Below are 22303 nucleotides of genomic sequence, written 5' to 3'. Positions count from 1 at the left end.
AAGGGCCTCCTGGGATTGGGTATCTTAGGCTCCACCTCCCCTATTTCCGTCGCTCGGTGAGAACGTTCCGGAAGTGCTAGCTAACCTTGGCTTCCCCGAGAAAAACCCAATCGAATGACTCACTTGCAAAAGCGACAAGGTAGGTCGTCCAATAAACTATCAAATCCTCCTGGGCAGCCTTGACCTACCAGAACAGCCCATCCTATCCACTTCCGGGTGCTTCTGAGATTGGAGCCAATAGAAACCTCCATCGGTGAGGGAGGCGGAACCAGACCTGCAGACGCCCGACAGCGGCCGGGCCGCCGGGGCCTGAAAGATGGCGGTTCTGGCACCTCTCATCGCTCTGATCTACTCCGTGCCGCGGCTTTCCCGATGGCTGGCCCGCCCTTACTGTCTTCTGTCCGCCCTGCTCTCTGCTGCCTTCCTGCTCGTGAGGAAACTGCCGCCGCTGTGCAACGGACTCCCTACCCAACGCGAAGATGGCAACCCCTGTGACTTTGACTGGGTGAGCGCCCCCTGGCTCAGAGGCCCACGACCTTGACTGTTTGTGCTTTGGGGGAGGACACCTAACACTCCAGGGGCTCACTTTTCGGTAGACACCTTGGGGTTTTTTTTTTTTTTTTTTTTAGGTGTACCTGTGTCAGGGCCTGGGGGTTTGAACTCAGAGCCTGGGTGCTGCCCTGATCATTTGCACCCAAGTCTAGCCCTCTGCCACTTGAGCCACAGCTTCACTATAGCCAGTTAATTGGAGATTTAAAAAAAAAAAAAAAAAAGACTTTCCTGCCCGGCCTGGCTTCAAACCACCATCCTCAGATCTCAGTTTCTTGAGCACCTTGGATGACTGGTGTGAGCTAACGGTGCCCAGCTAATGACTAGTTTTTGTTTTCCTGGCAATTCATGGTGTACTGATTAACCTTGGTAATGGGAAAATTAGAGGACGAGGTATGTAGCATTGGGGACGATAAAGAGTGGTAAAACGATCGGAATTAATTGGAAGATACTTATACATATGTGGAAAATGGCACATAAAACTTAATGTGCGGGCCTGGAGCGTAGCCTAGTGATAAGAGTGCTTGCCTAGCAGCTACGAAGCCCTGGGGTTCAATTCCTCCGTACCACATACTCAGGAAAAGCTGGAAGTGGTGCCATGGCCCAAGTGGCAGGGCACTAGCCTTGAGCAAAAAGTGTCCAGTCCCTGAGTTCAAGCCCCAGGACTAGAAAAAATAAACACAACAATAACAAAAAAACCTTGATGTATGCACATTTTAAAGAATTTCCCCCCAAAAGATTCAAATCATATGCACCATGGTGTGTGCCTGTGCCCCCATCTACTTAGAAGGTTGATGTAAATAAAGTGGCATCACTTGAACCTTGGCGTTTGAGATTCACTTGGGCAACATAGACCTTGTTGGCCCTGGAAGGGGAGTGGCAGAGATCCAAACTACAGTAGCAGTCAAAAGATACACCACTCCAGAGATTCCAAAAGTTTCAGAAGCAGAATAGCACAATATGGTAATGTTGTTGTGGTTCAGTTACAGTGAATAATTTGAGGGGGGGGGGCATTTGTAATCCCAGCACGCAAGAGATAAGGCAGATGGGTCACAACTTCAAGGTCAGCCTAAGGTATCTGGTAAGAAACTGTTTCAAAAGACCAAATATAAGAATATGGGTATAGCTCAGTAGGAGAGTGCGTGTCTAGTATGTAGGGGTCGCTAGTATCCATCCCCAGCATTGGAAAACAAAATGAAATGAAAGTATCTTTATGTGCAAGTGTAATTTTAGCTAGTTGGGCACTGGTGGCTTATGCCCATAATCCTGTGTACTCAAGAGGCTGAGACTTGAAGATCGAGGTTCAGACCAGTCACAGCAGGAAAGTCCATGAGACTCTTACTCCAGTTTGTCACCAAAAAGCTTGAGCTCTGTCTGAAGTTTTAAAGTGCTAGCTAGCTTTGAGCAAAAACACGCAATAGCACTTTGAAATAGTATTTAGTTAAGAAAACCTGCTAGATGTGGTAGTATATACCTGCACTCCCCAGTGCTTGGGAGGCAGAGATAGGAGTTGGAGTGAGGCCAGCTTGGGCTACATATGTGATTCTGGCTCAGAAAAGAAAAAGAGAAAGGCAGGGAGAAAGAGAGAAGAAAAGAAACCAGAGCTCAGTGGTTAAGTGATTTGCCTCTCTGTGACAGGCCTAGAGCCTACCTTGCTTTCCCCAGTATACCCTCACCAACTCTAGGTCCTGTTTTTTTTTTTTTTTTTTTTTTTTTTGCCAGTCCTGGGGCTTGAACTTGGACTTTTCTCAAGTCTAGTGCTCTACCTCTTGAGCCACAGCACCACTTCCAGCTTTTTTTCTATGTATGTGATACCGAGGAATTGAACCTGGGTCTTTGTGCATGCTAGGCAAGCACTCTACCATTAGGCCAAACTCCCAGCCCTGTCCTCTTCTTTATTATCACCATTCCTTGCTTGGATCTCTGTTGTCTTGTTCCACGTTTGGATCACTTACCCCCTGACCCTGCCTTTTTTCCCCCTCAGCTCTGTTTGATGCATTCCTGTTAACTGATTCTGTTCCAGAGAGAAGTAGAGATCCTGATGTTTCTCAGCGCCATTGTGATGATGAAGAATCGAAGGTCCAGTAAGTCTAATATGCTTCTTAGTCTATCAGGGTTAGACCTAATGCCCTCTGGAAGTGTTTTCTCTCATGTCATAAGAAGGGAATCTTGCTGAATGCAGTCCTATATTGTATGCCAAGGCTGAATTTGATCTTGAACTCCTATCCCATACGTCCTCTCCCATGTCAAAAGGGAGACATGGGCTATAGGAGCCTGCAGCTCAGCCTGACCTACAGTGTCTCTCTGTTTCAGTCACCGTGGAGCAACATGTAGGCAACATCTTCATGTTTAGTAAAGTGGCAAATGCAATTCTTTTCTTCCGCCTGGATATTCGAATGGGACTTCTTTACATCACACTCTGTATAGGTGAGGAAACTTGCCTTTATGATATATGATAGACTGTTGACAAAAAGACTTGATTGGAGGACCAAATTCCAATTCCAAACAGATTTTTTTTTTTTTTTGGTGGGTCATGAGGCTTGAACTCGGCCTCGGTGCGGTCCCTGAACTTTTCAGCCTCCTGAGTAGCTACGATTGCAGGCTTAAGCCACTGTACCAGCCCAAGCAGATTATTATTATTATTATTACCTGTTTTTTTTCCTTCCCATCCCCCCGCCTCCAGTCCTGGGGGGTTGAACTCAGGGCCTGGGTAATGTCCTTGAGCCTTTTTTCTCAAGGCTAGCATAATACCACAGTTCTACTTCTTCTTAATTTTGTAGGATATTCTTTGGATCCCTGTTTGCATTTCCCTCTCATGTTGACCCCACTCTACCCCTTTCAAGTACTTTTTTTTTTTTTTTTAAGAGGAAGGGACTGTCAGTGGTCTACTGCCAGTGTTGATTCTTTAGTCATTTAAATCCTTGAGCTAGTCTAAAAGTAAATTCTCTAAGTAAAACCTAATAAGCTTTTCCCTCTGACATCTTTTTTCTGTATTCAGTGTTTCTGATGACCTGCAAACCTCCTCTGTACATGGGCCCTGAGTATATCAAATACTTCAGTGATAAAACCATCGATGTGAGTGTTCTTCCTACCTTTCCTTTGGGGTCCCTGCTTTATAATTTTGGTGTTCTCTGCTCACTAGGAATAACCATAGTACTTCCACATGGAATGCAGAGGTGTGGTGGTTCATTGTGGGAGCTAGGGGAACGGGAGCTGGGATGAGGAATTTGACTGTAAGATCTGACTAGTTGCAGATGACCAGGTGATCCAGCCCGCTGTTTCTTCCATTTGTGTGGCAGGAAGAACTGGAGCGGGACAAGAAGGTCACTTGGATTGTGGAGTTCTTTGCCAATTGGTCTAATGATTGCCAGTCATTTGCTCCCATCTATGCTGACCTCTCCCTCAAGTGAGTAAGGAGAGGGATGGTGGAAATTGAAATGCTCTTCCTCCTCACTTTTTTTTTTTTTTTCCAGTCCTAGGGCTTTAACTCAGGGCCTGAGCACTTTCCTTGGGCTTTCTCAAGGGTAGAGCTCTACCACTTGATCCATAGCATCATTTCCAGCTTTTTTTCTATGTATGTGGTACTGAGAAATGGAACCTGGGTCTTTGTGCATGGTAGGCAAGCATTCTACTACTAGGCCAAGCTTTCCCCCTCTCCCTCCCCCCAACTTTTGACTGTGGTTTTATACCTTGCAACCAAAGATAATTTTCTCTCTTGTCCCCAGATACCTATATTTCTACTCATCTTAAGTATGTTAATCTATTCTTAGGTACAATTGCACCGGGCTAAATTTTGGGAAGGTGGATGTTGGGCGCTACACTGATGTTAGTACACGGTATGTAAAGAGCTGGGCAAAGGGTCTGAGCAGGGGTTTGCTTTGAGCAATATGTACAGGTGTACTTAAGATTCCTTTCTGGGCCTTGTAGGTACAAGGTGAGCACATCACCCCTCACCAAACAACTCCCCACCCTGATCCTGTTCCAAGGTGGCAAGGAGGTAATGCGGCGGCCACAGATTGACAAGAAAGGACGAGCTGTCTCTTGGACCTTTTCTGAGGTATCCTGAAGTGGTTTGGAAAAGGTTTGATTCCCAACTCTGCAATTTGCTTAGTAGTTGTGAGGCTCTAGACAAATTACTAGACCTTACTTATTCATTCACTTAGGAAGTTTATGTTACATGCCATCCTTTTAGTAGTCTGGAGCAGTTATTAGTAAAGATCACTAAGCCAGGTATGGTGGAACACTTGAATCCAAGCATTCTGGAGGCCGAGGGAAGAGAATCTTCAGTTCAAGAACACCTGGAAGGCCTGGAGCGTAGCCTAGTGGTAAGAGTGCTTGGCTAGCATGCATGAAGCCCTGGGTTTGATTGCTTTGTACCACATACTAAGAAAAAGCTGGAAAAGGCACTGTGCATCAAGTGGCAGAGTACTAGCCTGAGCACAAAGAGTCCAAGGACAGCGCCCAGGCCCTGTGTTCAAGCCCCAGGACTGGCAAAACAAAAAACTGGAAGTGGAGCTGTGGCTCAAATGGTAAAGCGTTATCCTTGAACTGAAAAGCTCAGGGACAGCGCCCAGACTCAGAGTTCAAGCTCCACAAGCAACAACAACAAAAGAACAGCTGGAATACATAGCTCCTGGCCAGCTTTAGCCACAGAGTGAGACCTACGTCTTAAAAAACAAACGAAAACAAAAAAAAAAACAAGACAGTCTCTAAAACTCCTAAAAGTTCTTTTGGTAAATTGGAGACAGTAACACCTGCCTCACAGGTTTGTTTTGCAATTGCATGTAGCTATAAGTGTTAGCATTTTAGTTGTCTTTCCTGGATAGTAAAGGAAGAGGAAAGTTCAACTAGGGCAGATTCTCTTCCTTGTTCTTAGACTGTAACTAAGTACTTGCTTCTCACACTCAGGGCCAGGCCTTCCAACCCAAACCCTGATGTGTGTATCTCTTTTGCATAGGAGAATGTGATTCGTGAATTTAGCTTGAATGAGCTCTATCATCGGGCCAAGAAGCTATCTAAGGGTGGAGACCAGGTCCCTGAAGAGGAGGAGCCTGTGGCCTCCACTCCCACCACAGAAAGCAAGAAGGACAAGTAGGATCTCTCCAATGGCTTTGCATCCTCTCCTGTCAATTCCTGATACTGTCCAGGCTGAGCTCCTGTAGTACCCCAAGTCTTGGCCTAAGGCCGCAGCCTTTTATTTGGTTCTCTCATTTGGCTCTGCCTGAATAGGGCTGGGGCTGTTTGATTTTAAAGAGGCTTATGGGGAAACTTGTTCAGGAGCCTCCCGGAAAGCCTGCCCTGCTGTGCCAAGGCCTTGAGAACTCATGGTGGAGAAAGAAATGGGTTGCCTCCAAATTAGGTGAGTGTGTAAAAGCTATCCACCACTCAAGATGTCACCAGTCTGTGGTTTCATTGTTTCTTCTAGTGGACCTGCTAAGCCTTAAGCTAGATTAAACCCTACATGCTAGGTGGCCGGAATACAGAACACTAAGAATGCTTCCTCAAGCACCCTTGCTTTCCTTAGGCCTTTGTGGCTTGGTCTATGTAATTAAAAATATTTAAGCCTAAATTTGTCAGTAATCCCAAGAAGAAACCTTTTAACCACAGAGTTTTCATCTTTGGCAATAGTATTGATGAAGGGTCCTGCTGGGAAGGGATTCAGAGGAAGAGTTTTGCAAAATAAAGAAAGTGGGATTGTCTTTGAGTCTGGTGTTTCTCTGAGCTATACCCTTCTGGCCCCTTTGAGTGTTTCCACGGAGCTATACTAACCACCTTTAGTTCCCCATCATTTTTCTTTTTAGAGGTAAAGATCCCAGATTCTTGATATCTCCAACACAGAACTGAATGAAGACACAAAATGCATTGTGGTGAAGCAGAGAAATACTTGCTGCTCCCCAAGCAGGAAATTGGAGTTAAAGCCTCAAAATGACAAAATGCTAACTGCTGCCTTTATTTCTGAGTGGGGGAATACAGGTGTTCTTGAGACGTGGCAACCCTGGAGCATTCATTGGCTGTGGGTAGCCATGATGGGCGTTACCTAGAAGTCTAAAGTGTGGAGAGCTCTCTGAGCCCACTCTTGAAGCAGTAACCTACTCTGCTCCTTTAGAGAGTTTAGTCCTTGTAATTTAGCGTTTAAATGGAAGAAAGTTTAAACTAGTTTGTTAGTTGCCTCGTGGCCCCACTTCCTTTACTAAAAACAATATAGTTTCCCTGTCTCTTAACTTGATTTCTTCTCCCACAACCCCCTCCTCCCCCCACACACTATGATCCCTTTTAATCTTAAAGGAGGTGCGGAGGGAGGAGAAAACTGGGCGTCTGCTAGGGCTGGGGAGGAGATGGGGGGTGGAGAGGGCGGAGGTACACCGACCCTCACCCCGCCCCGCTTGAGCGGAGCGGAATGGTTCGCTCCGAGCCCGCCCGCCGTGGCTCCCCGCGCTCGGCGGAGTGGTTGCGCCCGGAGGTCCCGCCTTCAGCCCACGTGGGCGCCCGGGCCCAGCTTTGCGCTCCTGGAAGCGGTCGCGGCCGGGCGGCTGGGGCTCAGCTCCTCGCCTGGGGCTTCGGAGCCAGGGGAACTGCGGGTCTCTTCCCCAGCGATCCCTCGTCAGCTCGGCTCCAAGCCGTCTCGTAGGCGCCATGGCTCCTCGCGGGAGGAAGCGAAAGGCCGAGGCCACGGAGGTCGAAGCGGCGGATAAACGAGAGAAAGTGGCGAACGGCGCGCAGGAAGTGGAGGAGGCGGTGGTGGTCATCGAACATTGGTGAGCGGCCTGGGGAGCCCGGGGTGGGGGGCCGGGGGGCGCGGGCCCTGCGATTCGGGGCCCAGTTTCCATCCTCTTGTCTTCCCCAGCACGAGCTGACGAGTCTACGGGCGCAACGCCGAGGCCCTGCGCCAGGCGCTGCGCCAGGCGGCCCCCGAGCTGCCGGTGAAGGTGAACCCCGCCAAGCCCCGCAGGGGCAGCTTCGAGGTGACGCTGCAGCGCCCGGACGGCCGCAGTGAGTGGGGCCGAGGAGGGGAGGGGGGAGGGGGGAGGGGGGAGTTAGCGGATGGTGTTGGAGATGTGGTTAGTAACTTGGTTGGGTCCATCCTCAGGTGCCCAGCTCTGGACTGGGATTAAGAAGGGGCCTCCACGTAAACTCAAATTCCCGGATCCACAAGAGGTGGTGGAGGAACTGAAGAAGTGCCATTCCTAAGGAGACTGGGACCCACCCAAGTGCTCTTGCCGAGGTTTGCAATGGGACTCGGTGGGGATTCACTTTGGGGATAGTCACCCCAGAAACCCAAACGGGACCACTTACTAACAAAAGATCCTTAAAAAACACATGGTCCTGTCTGCCACGGTCTTTGCTATCTCGGTTTCTGTTGTTTTCCTTTCCTGTTTAAGCCTAACCCCGTAGGCTTTGGAATCTGTGGCCCTAGGGATATGGAGCAGGCTTGAATTTGTTTGAATATTCATTTTCCGATTTTCTGGTGGTTATTTTAATTCCTTGAACCTCTTAGAAATATAAGTATTACTGGTCCCCTTACTGAGTTAAACAGTATATTTGATACATGCTTTTTAAATTTGAGTTTTAGTGGATTTTCCCCCTTTTTATTGGCAGAATCTTTCAAGTTACCTCACTGGCACCTACACGAAAACTTCGGGTTTTTATTCCCAACGTGTTAACTGTCCCATGTGATAGCCATGAATCACATGACTCCACTGTGCTAACAAGCATAACTCTTCCCTTCTCCTTTTTGCAGCTTTCATTCCCTGGTGATGTTGGAGTATTTATGATGGGATATGGCCAAACTTCAGTCATGTACCTGAAATCATGGTTCCTTCATCTCTAGAAATGATGGTTCAGTTATGAGGCAGCTCTCCGGTGAGGCAGTATAAAGGTGTTTGGATTTAGTTTAATAAAAGTTGAAATGAAAGTATCTTGAGTGGAATTTAAATTTTACGTGAAGGGATGGATGAAGCCATCCATATGGGATTGGTGCTCCTTGTATTTTTTAGAGTGCAGTCACCATTTAACCTAAACTCATAGGGTCTCTGATAAAGCATGCAAAATACTTGTAAAAACTCGAAACACATCTAGGTGCTCACTGATTGAAGTCAGCCTGGGGAGAAAAGTCTGAGATCCATCCCTAATTCACCAAGAGAGAAAGGGGGGGGGGGGAGCCAGACTAGAAGTATATCTCATGTCTCCTGTGGAAGAGCACCAGCTGTAAGCAAGAAAGCCCAATGAGAACAGGAAGCAAAACAACACAAACAACACAAAAATCTTATGGGAACAAAGTAAATGGTAACTTTTTTTTTTTTTTAGAAAAGGAAGGATTATCTTCCTGTCCTCTATTGTCAGCTACACTTCCTACATTGGCATTCAATAAGCCCACAAAAGCTGCATGCGAGGCCATGTCCCTCTCACTCATTCACTCGTTGTTCAGCTTTATGCCTTCCGCAAAGTTTTTAAATCTAACTCCAATGAAAGGTTTTCTTGTATTTCCTGAATCTGCAATGACTAGATTATTAGTCTTGGCTAATACCTATGACAAACTATGATTGGGGACCACACAGTTTTATTGTTTCGCTTGTCAAAACTGAAAGATTACAAAGAAATAGTTCAAGTTCATAATTTTCTACCTATGTTATTACTACTTGACTTCTGCCTGTGGAGGGGAAAAGGGGACTTACAAAGAGCCAAGGGGACCTCTATGCTAAGAGAAGCTGTGTCCTGGCTTTACCAATAAGTCTGCTGGTCAACATTTCCACTCTCCCAGGGCCCCTAACCTGCCCTCCCACTGCTGCTACGTTAGTATATCTACTTCTGTTTCTGACTCTGAGGAAGGGTCAGGCCACACAGAGGGGATACCAATGGACTCTGGCCTCTCCCCTGCTGTCCAGTCCACCACATCAAGCTCTTCATCTTCAGAGCTGGTCAGGTGTGAGCCTAGCAGCTCAGAGTTCCCAAATACTTCCTTGCCTGCCTCAGGAGCAGGGTACAACACCTCCGTCATAGTTAGGGACATGTCTAGCCCAGTCTCTGACCAGTTTGAGCATGGAGGTGAGAGGTTCCCGTAAGACCTTTGTGGAGGGTCAGGGGAGTGAATGTGGAGCAGTTTATCTCCCTGACCATCCAGTGGTTGGGAGTTGGCAATTTCAAGGTGTGGAGTCCAAGAGCCTCCCACGGAAACAACCTCTCCTTCACTCACCTCAGAGGGCATGACAAAGGGGCTAAGGGGCTCAACTGGCTCTTTGTGTTCACCAACAGGTTCCTTTTCCAATCCTGTGAGCTCCCTGGGCCAGAGTTCCATGTCTGGCAAACACCACTCTTCCCCTTCAATCCAGTCCTTCCCTGTTTCTGACAGGTGATAGCTGGGGGTCCTGCAGCCCTCGGCCCCAGGACTCTGTAGTGACTCCCCAGGGGGCTCAATGTCTGAGCCACATAGCATGAAGTCCAGGATCTCTTCCAGTTCACTGGTGGCTGCAGCACCTGTGATTCGGTACTCCTCAGCTTCACAGGGTTGCCCAAGCAGTGTCGTGTCAAATGCATAGGGTTCTCTGCAGTCAAGATTCAGCACAGGTTCTTTCCCTAACAGCTCTGGACTAGATGCAAACTCAGGCTTCACTACAGGGTGGTGTGGGGAGTGGCTGGCTGAAAGAAGTATGTCTTGTAGCCCAGGCCCCTCTGGGGAGTCCTGACACAATTCTATTCGGGCAGGTAACATTTCCTGTTCATTAACTGATGATGGTGGCTGAGTTCCAGGAGGTTCTTCCAAGTTTCCTCTGGGTTCTGGACTCTGGGGGCTATTTTGAGAGTTTTTGAGGGGAGGCTCTTGTACCACTTCCCAGCAGGTCCCGTTGACAATCTTGCGGAGTTTCACAATCCCAATCTGCCCTTCCTCTGCTGGGTCTGAGTTGGATCCTCTGACTTCAGGGCTCCGCTTCTTGCACCCACCTGTCCCAAGACCAGATGGACTTGGGGTGCTCTGCAGAGGACTAGCTTTTCCTGGTTTCTGCTTGTCCTCTCCCTGCACTTCTTTACTTACACTCCTCTGCCGCCAAAGACGCCGGCCAGGGGCTGTGGGCACTGAGCTGGGTCCACTTAAAATGTTGGAAGGCTTTGATGCAGGGACATCAGGAGACAGCTTTGAGCGGCTTAGCCTGATCTTTCTGGGCAACAGTCGCTCGTCCACAGAGGGATATAAGCTGGGTGGGGAAAGTGTTGTAGAACCAAGGACAGGGTCGTTCTTGTCCTTCGGCTCCTGGCTGTGGCTTGATGGAGAAGAGCTTTTTTCTTGTGGAGAAGGACAGACTCTGGCCTTCCTTTTGAGCATAGGTGTGTTCGACAAGTTCTCTGCATTTGGCAGGCTGCTCTCTTCCTGGAGCCCCTCTTCCTTCCCTAGGGCCTTCAATTTCACCGTCCCAAGAGGACAGGGAGACTGGGTAACAGGCAATGGAGTTCGAGGGCGGCGGCTGGGTGCCACCACTCTGGCAGAGATTGGTGCTGGATTTGGTGGCTGTAAGCACTCTCGGTTCAGTCTCCGGCCCTGTGGCGCCTTCACTAACTTTCCCCCTTCTAGCTGAAGGGTTTCCAGCTCGGATACTCTGAGCTGACGGGCAGCAGACAGCACATCCTGGGCTTCTTCCCGAGATACTTCCATCTCCGAGGTATACAGGAAGTCTACCAGCTTCCTAAGTGTCCTGATTTTCAAGCCCCCCAGCTCCAGCACCACCTTCCGGCCCTGAACTGGCCGTTCTCTCTCCAGGCGTTCTGTGAAGAAGGGGCTGCAGGCTGAGAGGATGCAGCAGTGAGCTGGTACTGCCTCACCTGTATGGAAACCCACATATTGCTGTTATACAGACTGGCGTGTTCATGATCATAGACATCACTACCTCAACAAAACTGCCCCTCCACACCAGGGCCTTTTATTTATTTATTTAGCCAGTCCTGGGCTTGAGCTCAGGGCCTGAGCACTGTCCTTGGACTTTCTCAAGGCTAGAGCTCTACCACTTGAGCCTCAGCATCACTTCTGGCTTTTTTCTATGTATGTGGTACCAAGGAATTGAACCCGGGTCTTCGTGCATGCTAGGCAAGCACTCTACCACTAGATCAACTCCTGGCCACACCAGGGCCTTTTAATGAGAAGAAAATGATTCCTTTTGCCTGCCTGGGATCATCTGCCAATCATTTTTGCTAACTTGATTTTTCACTATCTAAATCTAGCTTAGCATCATTTCCTTCAGAAAGCCTTTCTTTAGCCCACTGCAAGCTTTTGTTAAGTGTTGCTGGGCACATAGAGGTCCTCTAGTTATTACAACTCTTACTATTTCCACTACTACACTGAAAACTCTGTGGAAAAGATGTCTGTCTGAAGTATTTCCAGTACTTGCTACAGTATAGTGGGTATAAAAGAGAATGAAATATTTGCTGAGTTTTCTTTTTTCAAAGAACAGGTAAGAGTTCTCTAAGGTCACCAACCAAGCGCCAAAACAAAATCAAGTTATCAGCTAGGCACTAGAGGCTCACTCCCATATTCTAGCTACTCAGGTGGCTGAGATCTGAGGACCACAGTTTGAAGCCAGCTCAGTCAGAAAAGTTCCTATGGCTCTTACCTCCAATTAATCAGAAAAAAGCAGAAGTGGATTGGCTTGGGAGCATAGCCTAGTGGTAGAATGTTTGCCTAGCATGCACAAAGCCCTGGGCTCAATTCCTTAGTACCACATACTTAGAAAAAGCCAGAAGTGGTGCTGTGATCAAGTGGCATAGCACTGGCCTTGAGCAAAAAGTGTTTAAGAACAGTGCCCAGGCCCTGAGTTCAAGCCCCAGGACTGGCACAAAAAAAAAAAAAAAAAGCAGAAGTGGAGTTGTTGCTCAAGCAGTCCTGGGGCTTTATCTCAGGGCCTGAGCACTGTCCTTGGGCTTTTTCCTCAAAGTTAGTCCTCTACAACTTGAGCCACAGCACCATTTCTGGCTTTTCTATGTATGTGGTACTAAGGAACCACCACATACATACACATACGAACACAGATTAAGATTCTTTTTCCCCAAGCCCTGAGTTCAATCCCTAGTACCACACACCACCCCCACCCCCGACACACAAAATAAAATTAAGATTCTTTTTCCCCAAAGATTTGCTTGTATGTTTAAACCTTGAATTCAGGGTCTTATGCTCTCACTGGTTTTTTCACTCAAGGTTGGGGCTCTACCACTTTTTTTTTTTGGTTGGTTATGGGACTTGAACTCTGGGCCTGGGTGTTGTCCCTGAGCTCTTCAGCTCAAGGTTGGCCCTACTGCTCTACCCCTTGAGCCACAGCGCCATTTACAGTTTTCTAGTGGTTAATTGGAGATAAGAGTCGCAGGACTTCAGTACTGACTTTAGTGCTGGGGCTGGCTTTGAACTGCAATCCTCAGATCTCAGCCTCCTGAGTAGCTAGGATTACAGATGTGAGCCACCACGCCTAGCTCAGCTCTACCTCTTTGAGCCACAGCTCTGCTTCTATTATTCTGGTGGTTACTTGGAGATAAATCTCATGGACTTTCCTACCTGGGCTGGTTTTGAACCACTAGCCTAAGATCTGAGCCTCTTGAGTAGCTAGGTTACAGAGATGAGCCACCAGGTCTGGACTTTCAAGGATTTATTAGCATATCTTAGTTGTACAAGTGTGAAGGGGGTTTATTATGACATTTCCATAAATACATTGTACCCCGCTCAAATTCACCCTCATGACTTCTTAAAACAACTTCAGTTGTTTTTACATATGCATGTTAAGTACTCTGCACTGCTTGCTGAATAAATTTTATTGACTCAATGAGAGATCAAAAACATATACAGGAGCAGCTTACAGTTCTCACTGGAGGGAAGGTGGCCAATCAGGATTCAGTTCTCTCATCAAGCTAATTTTCATTTCAGAGACATGTCCTACATACTCATAGTCCCTTTCGTGGTTTCAATCACCAAAAGACTGATGATGAATCCCAAATCCATATCTCTACGTAGACATCTTTCCTGAGATACCACGTGTGCTACCATCCACAAGACCCTCCAGTACAACCTTCCTAGAAAATAGACATCACTTGGAGTGTGGCAATACTAGCACTCAGGAGGTAGAGGCTGGAGGATTCAAAAGTTCAAGCTTTGAGAGATGGTCTCAAAATGTCAAATAAAGCCAGGTGCCAGGGGCTCTCACTTATAATCCTAGCTACTCAGGAGGCTGAGCTCTGAAGACTGCTGTATGAAGAACCAGTCCACACTGGAAAGGCTTTGGGAATTACTACCAATTAACTATCAAAAAACCAGAGGTGGAGCTGTGGCTTCCATGGTAGAATGCTAAGTATGAGCACAAAAGCTCAAGGCCAGTGTCCAGCTCTAAGTTCAAGCCCAGGACTAGCACAAAAATTAAAAAGCAAATAAAATTAAAAAAATAAAAAAACCTACTGGCATGGTGACTTATGCCTGTAATCCTAGTTATTCAGGAGGCTGAGATCTGAGGATCAAGGTTCAAAGCCAGCCCCGGCACAAAAGAACCTGAGACTCTTATCCCCAATTAATCTCTAGAAAAAGGGAAGTGGGATTTGGCTCAAGGGTAGGGTGGTAGCCTTGAGCTGAAGAGCTCAGGGACAGTGCCCATGCCGAGTTCAATCCCCATGACCCACAAAAAATAAAATAAAATAAAATAAAATGCCTAGTGCTGGTGGCTCATACCTGAAATTCTAGCTACCCAGGAGGGAGGGTTAAAGCCAGGCCAGGTAGAAAAGTACCCAACATTCTTATCTCCAATTAACCAGTAAAAAGCCAGAAGGGGGGCTGTGGTTCAAGCAGTAGAACACTATCCTTGAGCAAAGAAGCTAATATATATAGAATTATACACACATACACATACACACACATATATAACATATATATATATACATACACAACGTTTGAGTCCCAGTACCAGCATTAAAAAAAGATTAAAAATATTCCATTCTATACTCCCAAGACTGATTGATAGTCCATTACCTCCAATGCCTAGTATCAGTTTTACAAATGACTAATTCTTCCTGAGTCCTTATATGTGCAACCAGGCATTCTAAGAATTTTACTGGTATTAATTCATCTGTTCTTTACTGCAATCTTGTGTAAAATAGCTAATGGTATTTTAAGTTAGTAAACTGAGGCAGAGTTAAGTAACATGCCCACATATACACAGTAAGTAGCAGATACAAGATTTGAAGCCAGAAAGTATACCACGAAGTCTATGCTCCCATGGTAAATAAGTTTTATAAATTCTCTTCAATATCTTAAACATTTTTCTCTCTGTATTTTCTCCTAGTTTACAAAATGGCTTTCTACCTGGGATCAATACCATCCAATAATTTTCATACAGCCCGAATGTCATTTCTAAAGTGGGCATCTGAACCTGAACCGCTTAAAGCTATTCTGTAGTGTCCAGTGTCATAAGGACAAGACCTATTTCCTATATATGACACTGCAGACCTAACATGCTTGCTATGTTCTACTGCCAACTCCAGTCAATAAACATATAAACTGTGTTGTAGCCTAAATGAAGTCTTCACAATGCTGGTTCACATCTCTGTCCATGTTCTTCTCTCTTCTCTAGGAAAACACATACACACACCTTTCCCTGCTTCTTCCTACTACTGTTTGGCCTTTAACTGGAGGTAAGAGTCTCAAGGACTTTTCTGCCCAGACTGGCATCCGTGATCCTCAGATCCTCAGATATCAGCCTCCTGAGTAGCTGGGGTAACAGGTATGAGCTACTGGCGCCCAGAACAATTTCACTTCTGTCCCAGAAACAAACAGCTCTTTACCAAATAGTTTATAGTATTTAAAGGTAATAATCTCCTAATTTTGTCCTTCACCTTGGACTTTTACTCATTTTTTTTTGCTAGTTCTGGGGCTTGAACTCAGGGCCTGAGCACTGTCCTTGGGCTTTCCTCAAGACTAGCACCCAACCACTTGAGCCAATGCATCACTTCCAGCTTTTTTTTTTTTTGGTGGTAGTGGGGCTTGAACTCTGGGCCTGGGTGTTGTTTCTGAGCTCTTCAGCTCAAGGCTACCGTCCTACCCCTTGAAGCACTGCCACTTCCAGTTCTGGTGGTTCTTTGGAGATAAGATTTTCATGGACTTTTGTGCCTGGGCTGGCTTTGAACAGTGATCCTCAGATCTCAGCCTCCTTAGTAGCTAAGATTACAGGTATGAGCCACCAGCGCCTGGTTACACGTCAGGTTTTCTATGTGGTACCAAGGAATTGAACCCAGGTCTTCAAGCATGCTGAGCAAGCACTCTGTCACTAGACCAAACTCCTGGCCTCATTGTTTCTTGTTCTATGATCAGCTTTCAGTTCAATCCCCACCATTCTCTTACCTTCTGCCTGCAGAAGGACATCACAAAACACACCACTCTGCTGCTGGTGATGAAGCTGGAGAAATGCTAACCGGAGGAACCGGGAATTCCTATACAGGATTTTGGGATTGCCAGAAGAGCACATGTTGGTATTCTGCTAATAAATCTTACAAGTTTTCATGGATCAGATTCCTGTGAGAGAGACAATACATTTTAGAGCATGGTTATGCCTAATTTGTCTATTGTGGGGCATTTGGCCTGCTTCTATAACTTGCCTAGTGTGAATAGTGCAGCAATGAACATGGATGTGCAAGTGTCTTTACAGTATCCTGGCTTGTGCTATTCTAGGTAGATGCCCAGGAGTGGTGTGGCTGGGTTATAGCACTTCTGGATTTTTGTTGGCTAACTGGCAATAAGAGTCTCATGGACTTTCCTGCCCAAGCTGGCTTTGAACTGGGATTCTCAGCTCTCAGCTCCTGAGTAGCTAGGATTATAGGTATGAGGTACTGTGGCCTAGCTTTGATGCAGCAGAGAAACTGTAATAGTAAGAAATAATAATGTGAGTTGAGAAATATCAGTCTGAGGAAGTTGTGCCAAGGAAAGAAGATCAGCTGTGCTCTGGTGGCTCACAACTATAATCCTAGTGACTCAGGAGGCTGAGATCGGGGGTCATGGTTCAAAACCAGGCTGAGCAGGACAGTCTATAAGACTCTTATATCGGGGGGAGGGAAAGGGGGACCAAGACATGTGAAACGGTATCAATGTATGTGAATTAATGCACCTTCTCTCTGGCAAATATCATGTAACCCTTCTATTAATTACAATAAAAAATATGAAAAAAAGACTCATCTCCAACTAACCACCAGAATATTGGGAATGATATGGTTCAAAATGATAGAGCACTAGTTCTGAGTAAAAAGAGCTCAGGGAGGGCTGTGGCTCAGTGGCAGAGTGCCTGCCTAACATACAAGAAGCTCTAGGTTCAATTCTTCAGTACCACATGAACAGAAAAAGCTGGAGGTCATGCTGTGGCTCAAGTGGTATAGTGCTGCTTTGAGCAAAAGAAGCTCAGGGACAGTGCTCAGGCCCTGAGTTCAAGCCCCATGAGACCTAAGGAAAAAGGGGGGGGGCGGGAGAGGCAGACATTGGTGGCTCATGCCTATAATCCTAGCTACTTAGGAGGCTGAGATCTGAGGATCATGGCTCTGAGCCAGCCAGCCTAGGTAGAAAAATTCATGAGACTTATCTCCAATAAGCTACTCAGAAAAAGCCAGAAGTGGCACTGTGGCTGTAGCTCAAGTAGTAGAGCATTAGTCTTGTGTGCTACCACAAACAGGCTCAGGGACAACACCTGGGACCTAAATTCAAGCCCCAGAACTGCCACAAAAGAGATAGTGATTACATGTGGAAGCTCAGAGATTGCTTATATTTAAATCTTGGCTTATTTATTTGCCAGTCCTGGGCTTGAACTCAAGGCCTGAGCACTGTCTTTGGACTTTCTCAAGGCTAGAGCTCTACCACTTGAGCCTCAGCATCATTTCTGTTTTTTTTTTCTATGTATGTGGTACCGAGGAATTGAACCTGGGCCTTTGTGCATGCTAGGCATGCTAGGCCAAACTCACGGCCCATATATTATTTATTTATTTATTTATTTTATTTTTCTGCCTGTCCTGAATCAGGGCCTGAGCACTGTCCTTGGGCTTTCTCAAGGCTAGAGCTCTACCATTTGAGCCACAGCACCACTTCTGGCTTTTGGTATATATGTGGTACCTAGGAATTGAACCTGGGTGTATATACATGATAGGCAAGCACTCCACCACTAGGCCAAACTCCTGGCCCCATTGGCTTTATTATTTATTAGCCTCAGTGTATAATCTCACTTAGCTTACCTAAATCGTGGAAGCTCATCAATGAAATGAGAAGAACTACTATAACGTTAGTATATACATCATAGTACTGTTTTCAAATCTAATGAGTAAATGCAGACACAATTGCTTAGCCCCAAAGTAACTGCCATTCTCCAAATGGCAGCTATTATTTACTGTCTTGCTCATTTATATCAACACTGACACTCAATTCCTTCAGTACTACTCACTTGCTTCCTGAACAAATCTCAGTTCCATAGGTATTACTCTCAATTCAACATTTTAATAATAAAACACTGTATAAAACTATCTCCAGGAATTATGGTGTACTTTTTTTTTTTTTGTCTGTGCTCACTCTTACCACACTAACCAGTAGAGGGTGCACAACAAAGAGAAGACAGGACAAAGGTGATATAGCAAAAAGGATACTGAAACTTCCTTGTCCTGCTGGGTGCGCTACAGGTTCACACTTGTAATCCTAGCTACCCAAGAGGCTGAGATCTGAGGATCCCTTTTCAAAGCCAGTCTAGGTAGGAAAGTCCTCTTACCCTCTAATTCGTTACCTAAAAGCCAGTAGTGGAGTTGTGGGCACAAGTGGTAGATTGCCAGCTTTGATGGAAAAACCTAAGGGGCACACACATGCACACATACAATGTGGACTTTAGTGCTGAGGATATAGCTCAGTAATAGAGGGTTTGTCTAGTAGGCCCAAGGCCCAAGGTTCACTCTGGGGTGGGGAGGGGAAAGAGTGGACTTTAGGTCCATTAGATTAATTATCATAGCAATGCTGGAACAAGTATTATATCTTTCCCTAAACGGAAAATCCTGACATCCAGCCTACCACATTTTTTGCTCTGTTGCATCAGACTGTTCACCCTTACTGCACAGTTGTATTCCTTTCCTGGCATGAAGTTTTCTGGCAGGTGGCACTGAGGATCCATTAATTCATGGCAAAACTATCAGTACAGGAAGAATAGTGGAAATGGCAAATTAAGATTAGGTAGACTAAGTTCTGATGTGAGTGGAAGAGGCAGATGTTACAAGGGTCCTGGGGAAGGCTTTAAAAAATACCAGTGTCTGACCATGCCCCCAATATTCAACCTAAAACAGTGTTTTCTTTTGTCATTGTTCTTGTTGGTGGTGGTAGGGCTTGACTTTAGAGCCTGGGCACTGTCTGTGAGCTCTTTTGCTCAACGCTAGCCGTCTTCCACTAGGAACCACAGTGCCACTTATGATTTTCTGGTGGTTAATTGGCGATAAAGAGTCCCACAGCCTTTCTTGCTCGGGTTGGCTTCGAACTGTGATCCTCAGATCTCAGCTGAGTGGCGAGGATTACAGGTAGGAGCTACCAGCGCCTAGCTCTGAGATAGTTTTCCAGCCGGATTTGCTCCCTTGCTCTTGTCTTGCCCCGCTTTCTCTCTCTGCTTGAGATCTCTGTCCATCCAGCCCCATTTTGCTTCCTCCTCCCATCATCCCAGGGACCAGAGCCTGAGGGGTTCCCTTGGTCTAGAGCCACGGGAAGGGTGTCGGAAAATGAGGGTGTCACTTTAGGCCCTGCAAAGCTGTGTGCTCCCAGAGGCTCTGTCCCTCCTTCCCCCCCCCCCCCCCCCGCTCCGCGTCTCCCCCCCCCCCCGCCCCGCCCTCCGGCCCCTCTCCCTGGCCCAACTCGTTTGAAGAGAGACCTGCGGCGGCGCGAAGGTTTCTGGGAATGGAGCGTGGGGATCCCGGAGGCCCCGAATTCAGGGGTCGTTCTCCGGGCCACCTGCGGGGCCACACACGCTTTGCAGTGGCTCCCTGACGCCCTTCGTACCGCTTGTGGGTTCCAGTCAAGTCACTCACATGCACTGGACGATGGTGACAGCAGTGAGGGGGCCCGAGTCCACGCGGCTGACGCCACAGGCCGCGCGCGCCGCCACCCTGGCGCACCGTGGTGGTGGTGGTGGTGGTGGTGGTGGTGGTGGTGGTGGTGGTGGTGGTAGTGGTGGTAGTGGTGGTGGTGCGGTGCGTCGCCGGCCCCCGACGTGCTTCTTCCTCCGGGAGCTCGTCGTCTACGTCTTCCTGAATACGTCATCCCCATTGGCCGAAAGCCTTCCGAGACAACCAATCAGAGGAGGAGCAGCGCTTTGGGCGGGAGACTAAGTCTCGAGGGACTTGAGGGACGGCGGCGTGGCGTCGTCGCGGCCGCCGCCGCCGGGGAGAGGCTAGGCGGAAGGGCCCGCCGTGGAAAGAGGGTCAAGATGTTCGACTAGGTGGGGAACCCACGACCCTTGTGGGACGTTTTCTTGCTTCGGTAGAGGAGGCTGCAAATGACCTTGGGCCCGCGGTACGACGGGCCTAAGCTTCACGGCGGGAAGAGCCTCTGGATACCTGGACTTGCGCCGCGTCCCTCGAATGGGTCAGGTGAGGCCGGAGGTGGGCGGGAGCGAGCTCTTCGGGCCGGTTTCTTGATGATTCTTCTTCTTATTGTTAATTTTTGGAACTGGAATCTAGGAGTTCTCGCTTGCTAGGCGGGTGCTCTGCCACTTGAGCCACACGTGTGGTCTTCTACCAGTTTATTTTTTTTTTCCTCTGGGTGTTGATGTCGGGGCTTTTGTACACAGGGCCTCTCCTTCATGTTGAGCTTTTTCACTCAGGGCTGGAGCTCTACTACTTGAGCCACACCTCCACTTTCAGCTTTTTTTTTGCTGGTTTATTGGAGATCAAGGTCTCTTGGACTTTGCCGACGGGGCTCACTTTGAGCTGTGATCCTCACATCTGTCTCCTGAGTAGGGAAGGTAGGTTCTCGGGCTTGTGCCTCCAGCACCTCGTCCTACGCTAATTTCTCCGTTCAGATATTCACTGAGTCTACTCCAACTCCAATGTCAGAGAATTAGTGACACCCCCCCAAAGATTTAGGGTAAGAACCCCACCCTGGATGAATCTGTGTCTTCAACAGATTGGTTTATTTAGCTTGGTTCCTAGCCAGAAAGTGTGAACGTTTTTGCCATGCCATGATATATATCTGGGACAGTGTCTTCTTTTTTCTTTTCTTTTCTTTTTTAACCTCATTGTAACTTTATATCCTAGACCCTGGCTTTGATAACTGCCCCTGACTCTAGAGACAATAAATGGCTGACTCCAAACTATTGATGATAAAGTGGTAAATAGTGAATGGAGTAGGCCCTGGCAAAGCCAACCTGAGGTAGGAAGGAAGATGCCTAAGATGAGGGGAATCTGTAAAGAGGCCAAATATAGAGGAGTGACTAATACAGTGTGCTCAGATAGGTCTTTATTGATATCTAATGTGTTTTTCCAAAGCGTTTGAAATGCTGGGGATGTAGCTCAATGGAGAAGGGGAAAAGGGATTTGAGATAGTTGATTGAAATGCTAGTGTGGAGAATGCATTTCCACATCTCATATTTTTCTAGTATGAAGCTTCTCAAATTTTTTTTCTTGGGGATCTTGGGACTTGAACTCAGGGCCTGGGTGCTGTCCCTGACCTTTTACACTCAAGGCTAGAGCTCTATCACTTTGAGCAACAGCACCACTCTTGGACTTCTGGTGGTTAATTGGAGATAATAGTCTAATGGACTTGCATGCCTGGGCTGGCTTTGAACCACAATCCTCAGATCTCAGCCTCCTGGGTAGCTAGGATTGCAGGCTTGAGCCATTGGTGCCTGGCTCCCTCCCCCCCCCCCCATGGTGATGGTGGTAGTACTGGTACTAAGGCTCCTGTGTTTGCCAGGCAGGCAGTCTATCAGTCTGTCACTTGAGCCATGCCCTCAACCTGATGAGAAATGAAACAAGCAACGAGAGACATTTTTAGTTGGAGTTTTGAAGAGGAAGCAGTTTGTGAAATGACATAAAATTTAGCAGAAGGAGGACAGATTTTAGTGTTGTCAGCAGTCATGGAAAACACATGCAGAACAATACTTGTGTGTGGCATCTGTGTCTGTAGAATATAGATGATTCTGTGTAAGTGTATGAAAAATGTAAATATTATATCCTGGAAATATAAATGTTATATCCTATGATTTATTGTTATTGTATATGTATTTTTGCCAGTCCTGAGGCTTGAATTTAGGGCCTGGGCACTGTCCATGGACACTTTTTGGTCAAGGCTAGGACTCTACCACTTGAGCCCCAGTCCACTTCCAGCTTTCTCTGAGTATGTGGTACCAAGGAATCGAACCCAGGGCTTTGTGCATGCTAGGCTAGCACTCTACCACTAGGCTACACTCCAAGACCTGTTATTGTATTTTATTGTCAGTTGTGGGTCTTGATCTCAGGGCCTGGGTGCTGTCCCTGATTTGTTTGTTTAAGGCTAGCACTGTACCACTTTGAGCCACAATTCCACTTCAGGTTTTCTAGTGGTTAATTGGAGATAAGTCTCACGGACTTTTCCATCTGAGGCTGGCTTTGAACCTCAATCCTCAGATCTCAGTCTCTTAGCTAGGAGCCTAGCAGCCCAGTAGCCACCAGTGCCTAGCTTTGACTATTTTTTATGATTTATTTATTAATTTTATGATTTATTATTTTTATAATTTTCAGAAAGTGGAAAGAGGGCTTTTTTTTGTGTGTG

At 46.9% G+C, this 22303-nt stretch overlaps 4 protein-coding genes across 5 annotated transcripts in view; 3 read left to right on the top strand and 1 right to left on the bottom strand.

Annotated features, from left to right (window-relative positions):
* The first annotated feature begins 29 nt into the window (after positions 1-29).
* Positions 30-6253, top strand: Tmx2 (thioredoxin related transmembrane protein 2). 2 transcript variants are annotated; one of them, XM_090347647.1, is made up of 8 exons: positions 30-505; positions 2573-2633; positions 2863-2976; positions 3548-3624; positions 3849-3955; positions 4320-4385; positions 4477-4606; positions 5507-6253. In XM_090347647.1, the coding sequence occupies exons 1-8, from the start codon at positions 317-319 to the stop codon at positions 5642-5644; spliced, it is 882 nt and encodes a 293-aa protein (XP_090203773.1). In that variant the 5' UTR covers positions 30-316; the 3' UTR covers positions 5645-6253. The 2 variants fall into 2 exon arrangements, with proteins under 2 accessions (XP_090203773.1, XP_090203774.1); XM_090347648.1 differs by having other exon boundaries at positions 419-505; positions 2534-2633.
* Positions 6254-6954: 701 nt separating this feature from the next.
* On the top strand, positions 6955-8449 carry Selenoh (selenoprotein H). The gene is made up of 4 exons (XM_090347644.1): positions 6955-7304; positions 7394-7539; positions 7637-7771; positions 8288-8449. The coding sequence occupies exons 1-3, from the start codon at positions 7183-7185 to the stop codon at positions 7735-7737; spliced, it is 369 nt and encodes a 122-aa protein (XP_090203770.1). The 5' UTR covers positions 6955-7182; the 3' UTR covers positions 7738-7771; positions 8288-8449.
* A 640-nt stretch (positions 8450-9089) lies between these two features.
* Btbd18 (BTB domain containing 18) lies at positions 9090-19761 on the bottom strand. Its single transcript, XM_090348739.1, has 3 exons — positions 19582-19761; positions 15899-16069; positions 9090-11358 (listed from the first exon to the last, which is right to left on the bottom strand). Exons 2-3 carry the CDS (start codon positions 16020-16022, stop codon positions 9335-9337), a joined length of 2148 nt encoding a protein of 715 aa, XP_090204865.1. The 5' UTR covers positions 16023-16069; positions 19582-19761; the 3' UTR covers positions 9090-9334.
* A 155-nt stretch (positions 19762-19916) lies between these two features.
* Ctnnd1 (catenin delta 1) overlaps positions 19917-22303 on the top strand; it is a 58562-nt gene continuing 56175 nt past the window's right edge. Inside the window, exon 1 of the mRNA XM_090347639.1 lies at positions 19917-20142. The gene's annotated coding sequence lies outside the window, so the exon portion shown is untranslated. The remainder of the gene's footprint in view (positions 20143-22303) is intronic.

This window comes from Megascapheus bottae, chromosome 16 (genome assembly GCF_031878675.1).
Source record: "Megascapheus bottae isolate mThoBot1 chromosome 16, mThoBot2.hap1, whole genome shotgun sequence".
NCBI classification, from domain to species: domain Eukaryota; kingdom Metazoa; phylum Chordata; class Mammalia; order Rodentia; family Geomyidae; genus Megascapheus; species Megascapheus bottae.
Note: the sequence above shows the minus strand (reverse complement) of the source record. Positions and strands in the feature narration are given on the sequence as shown.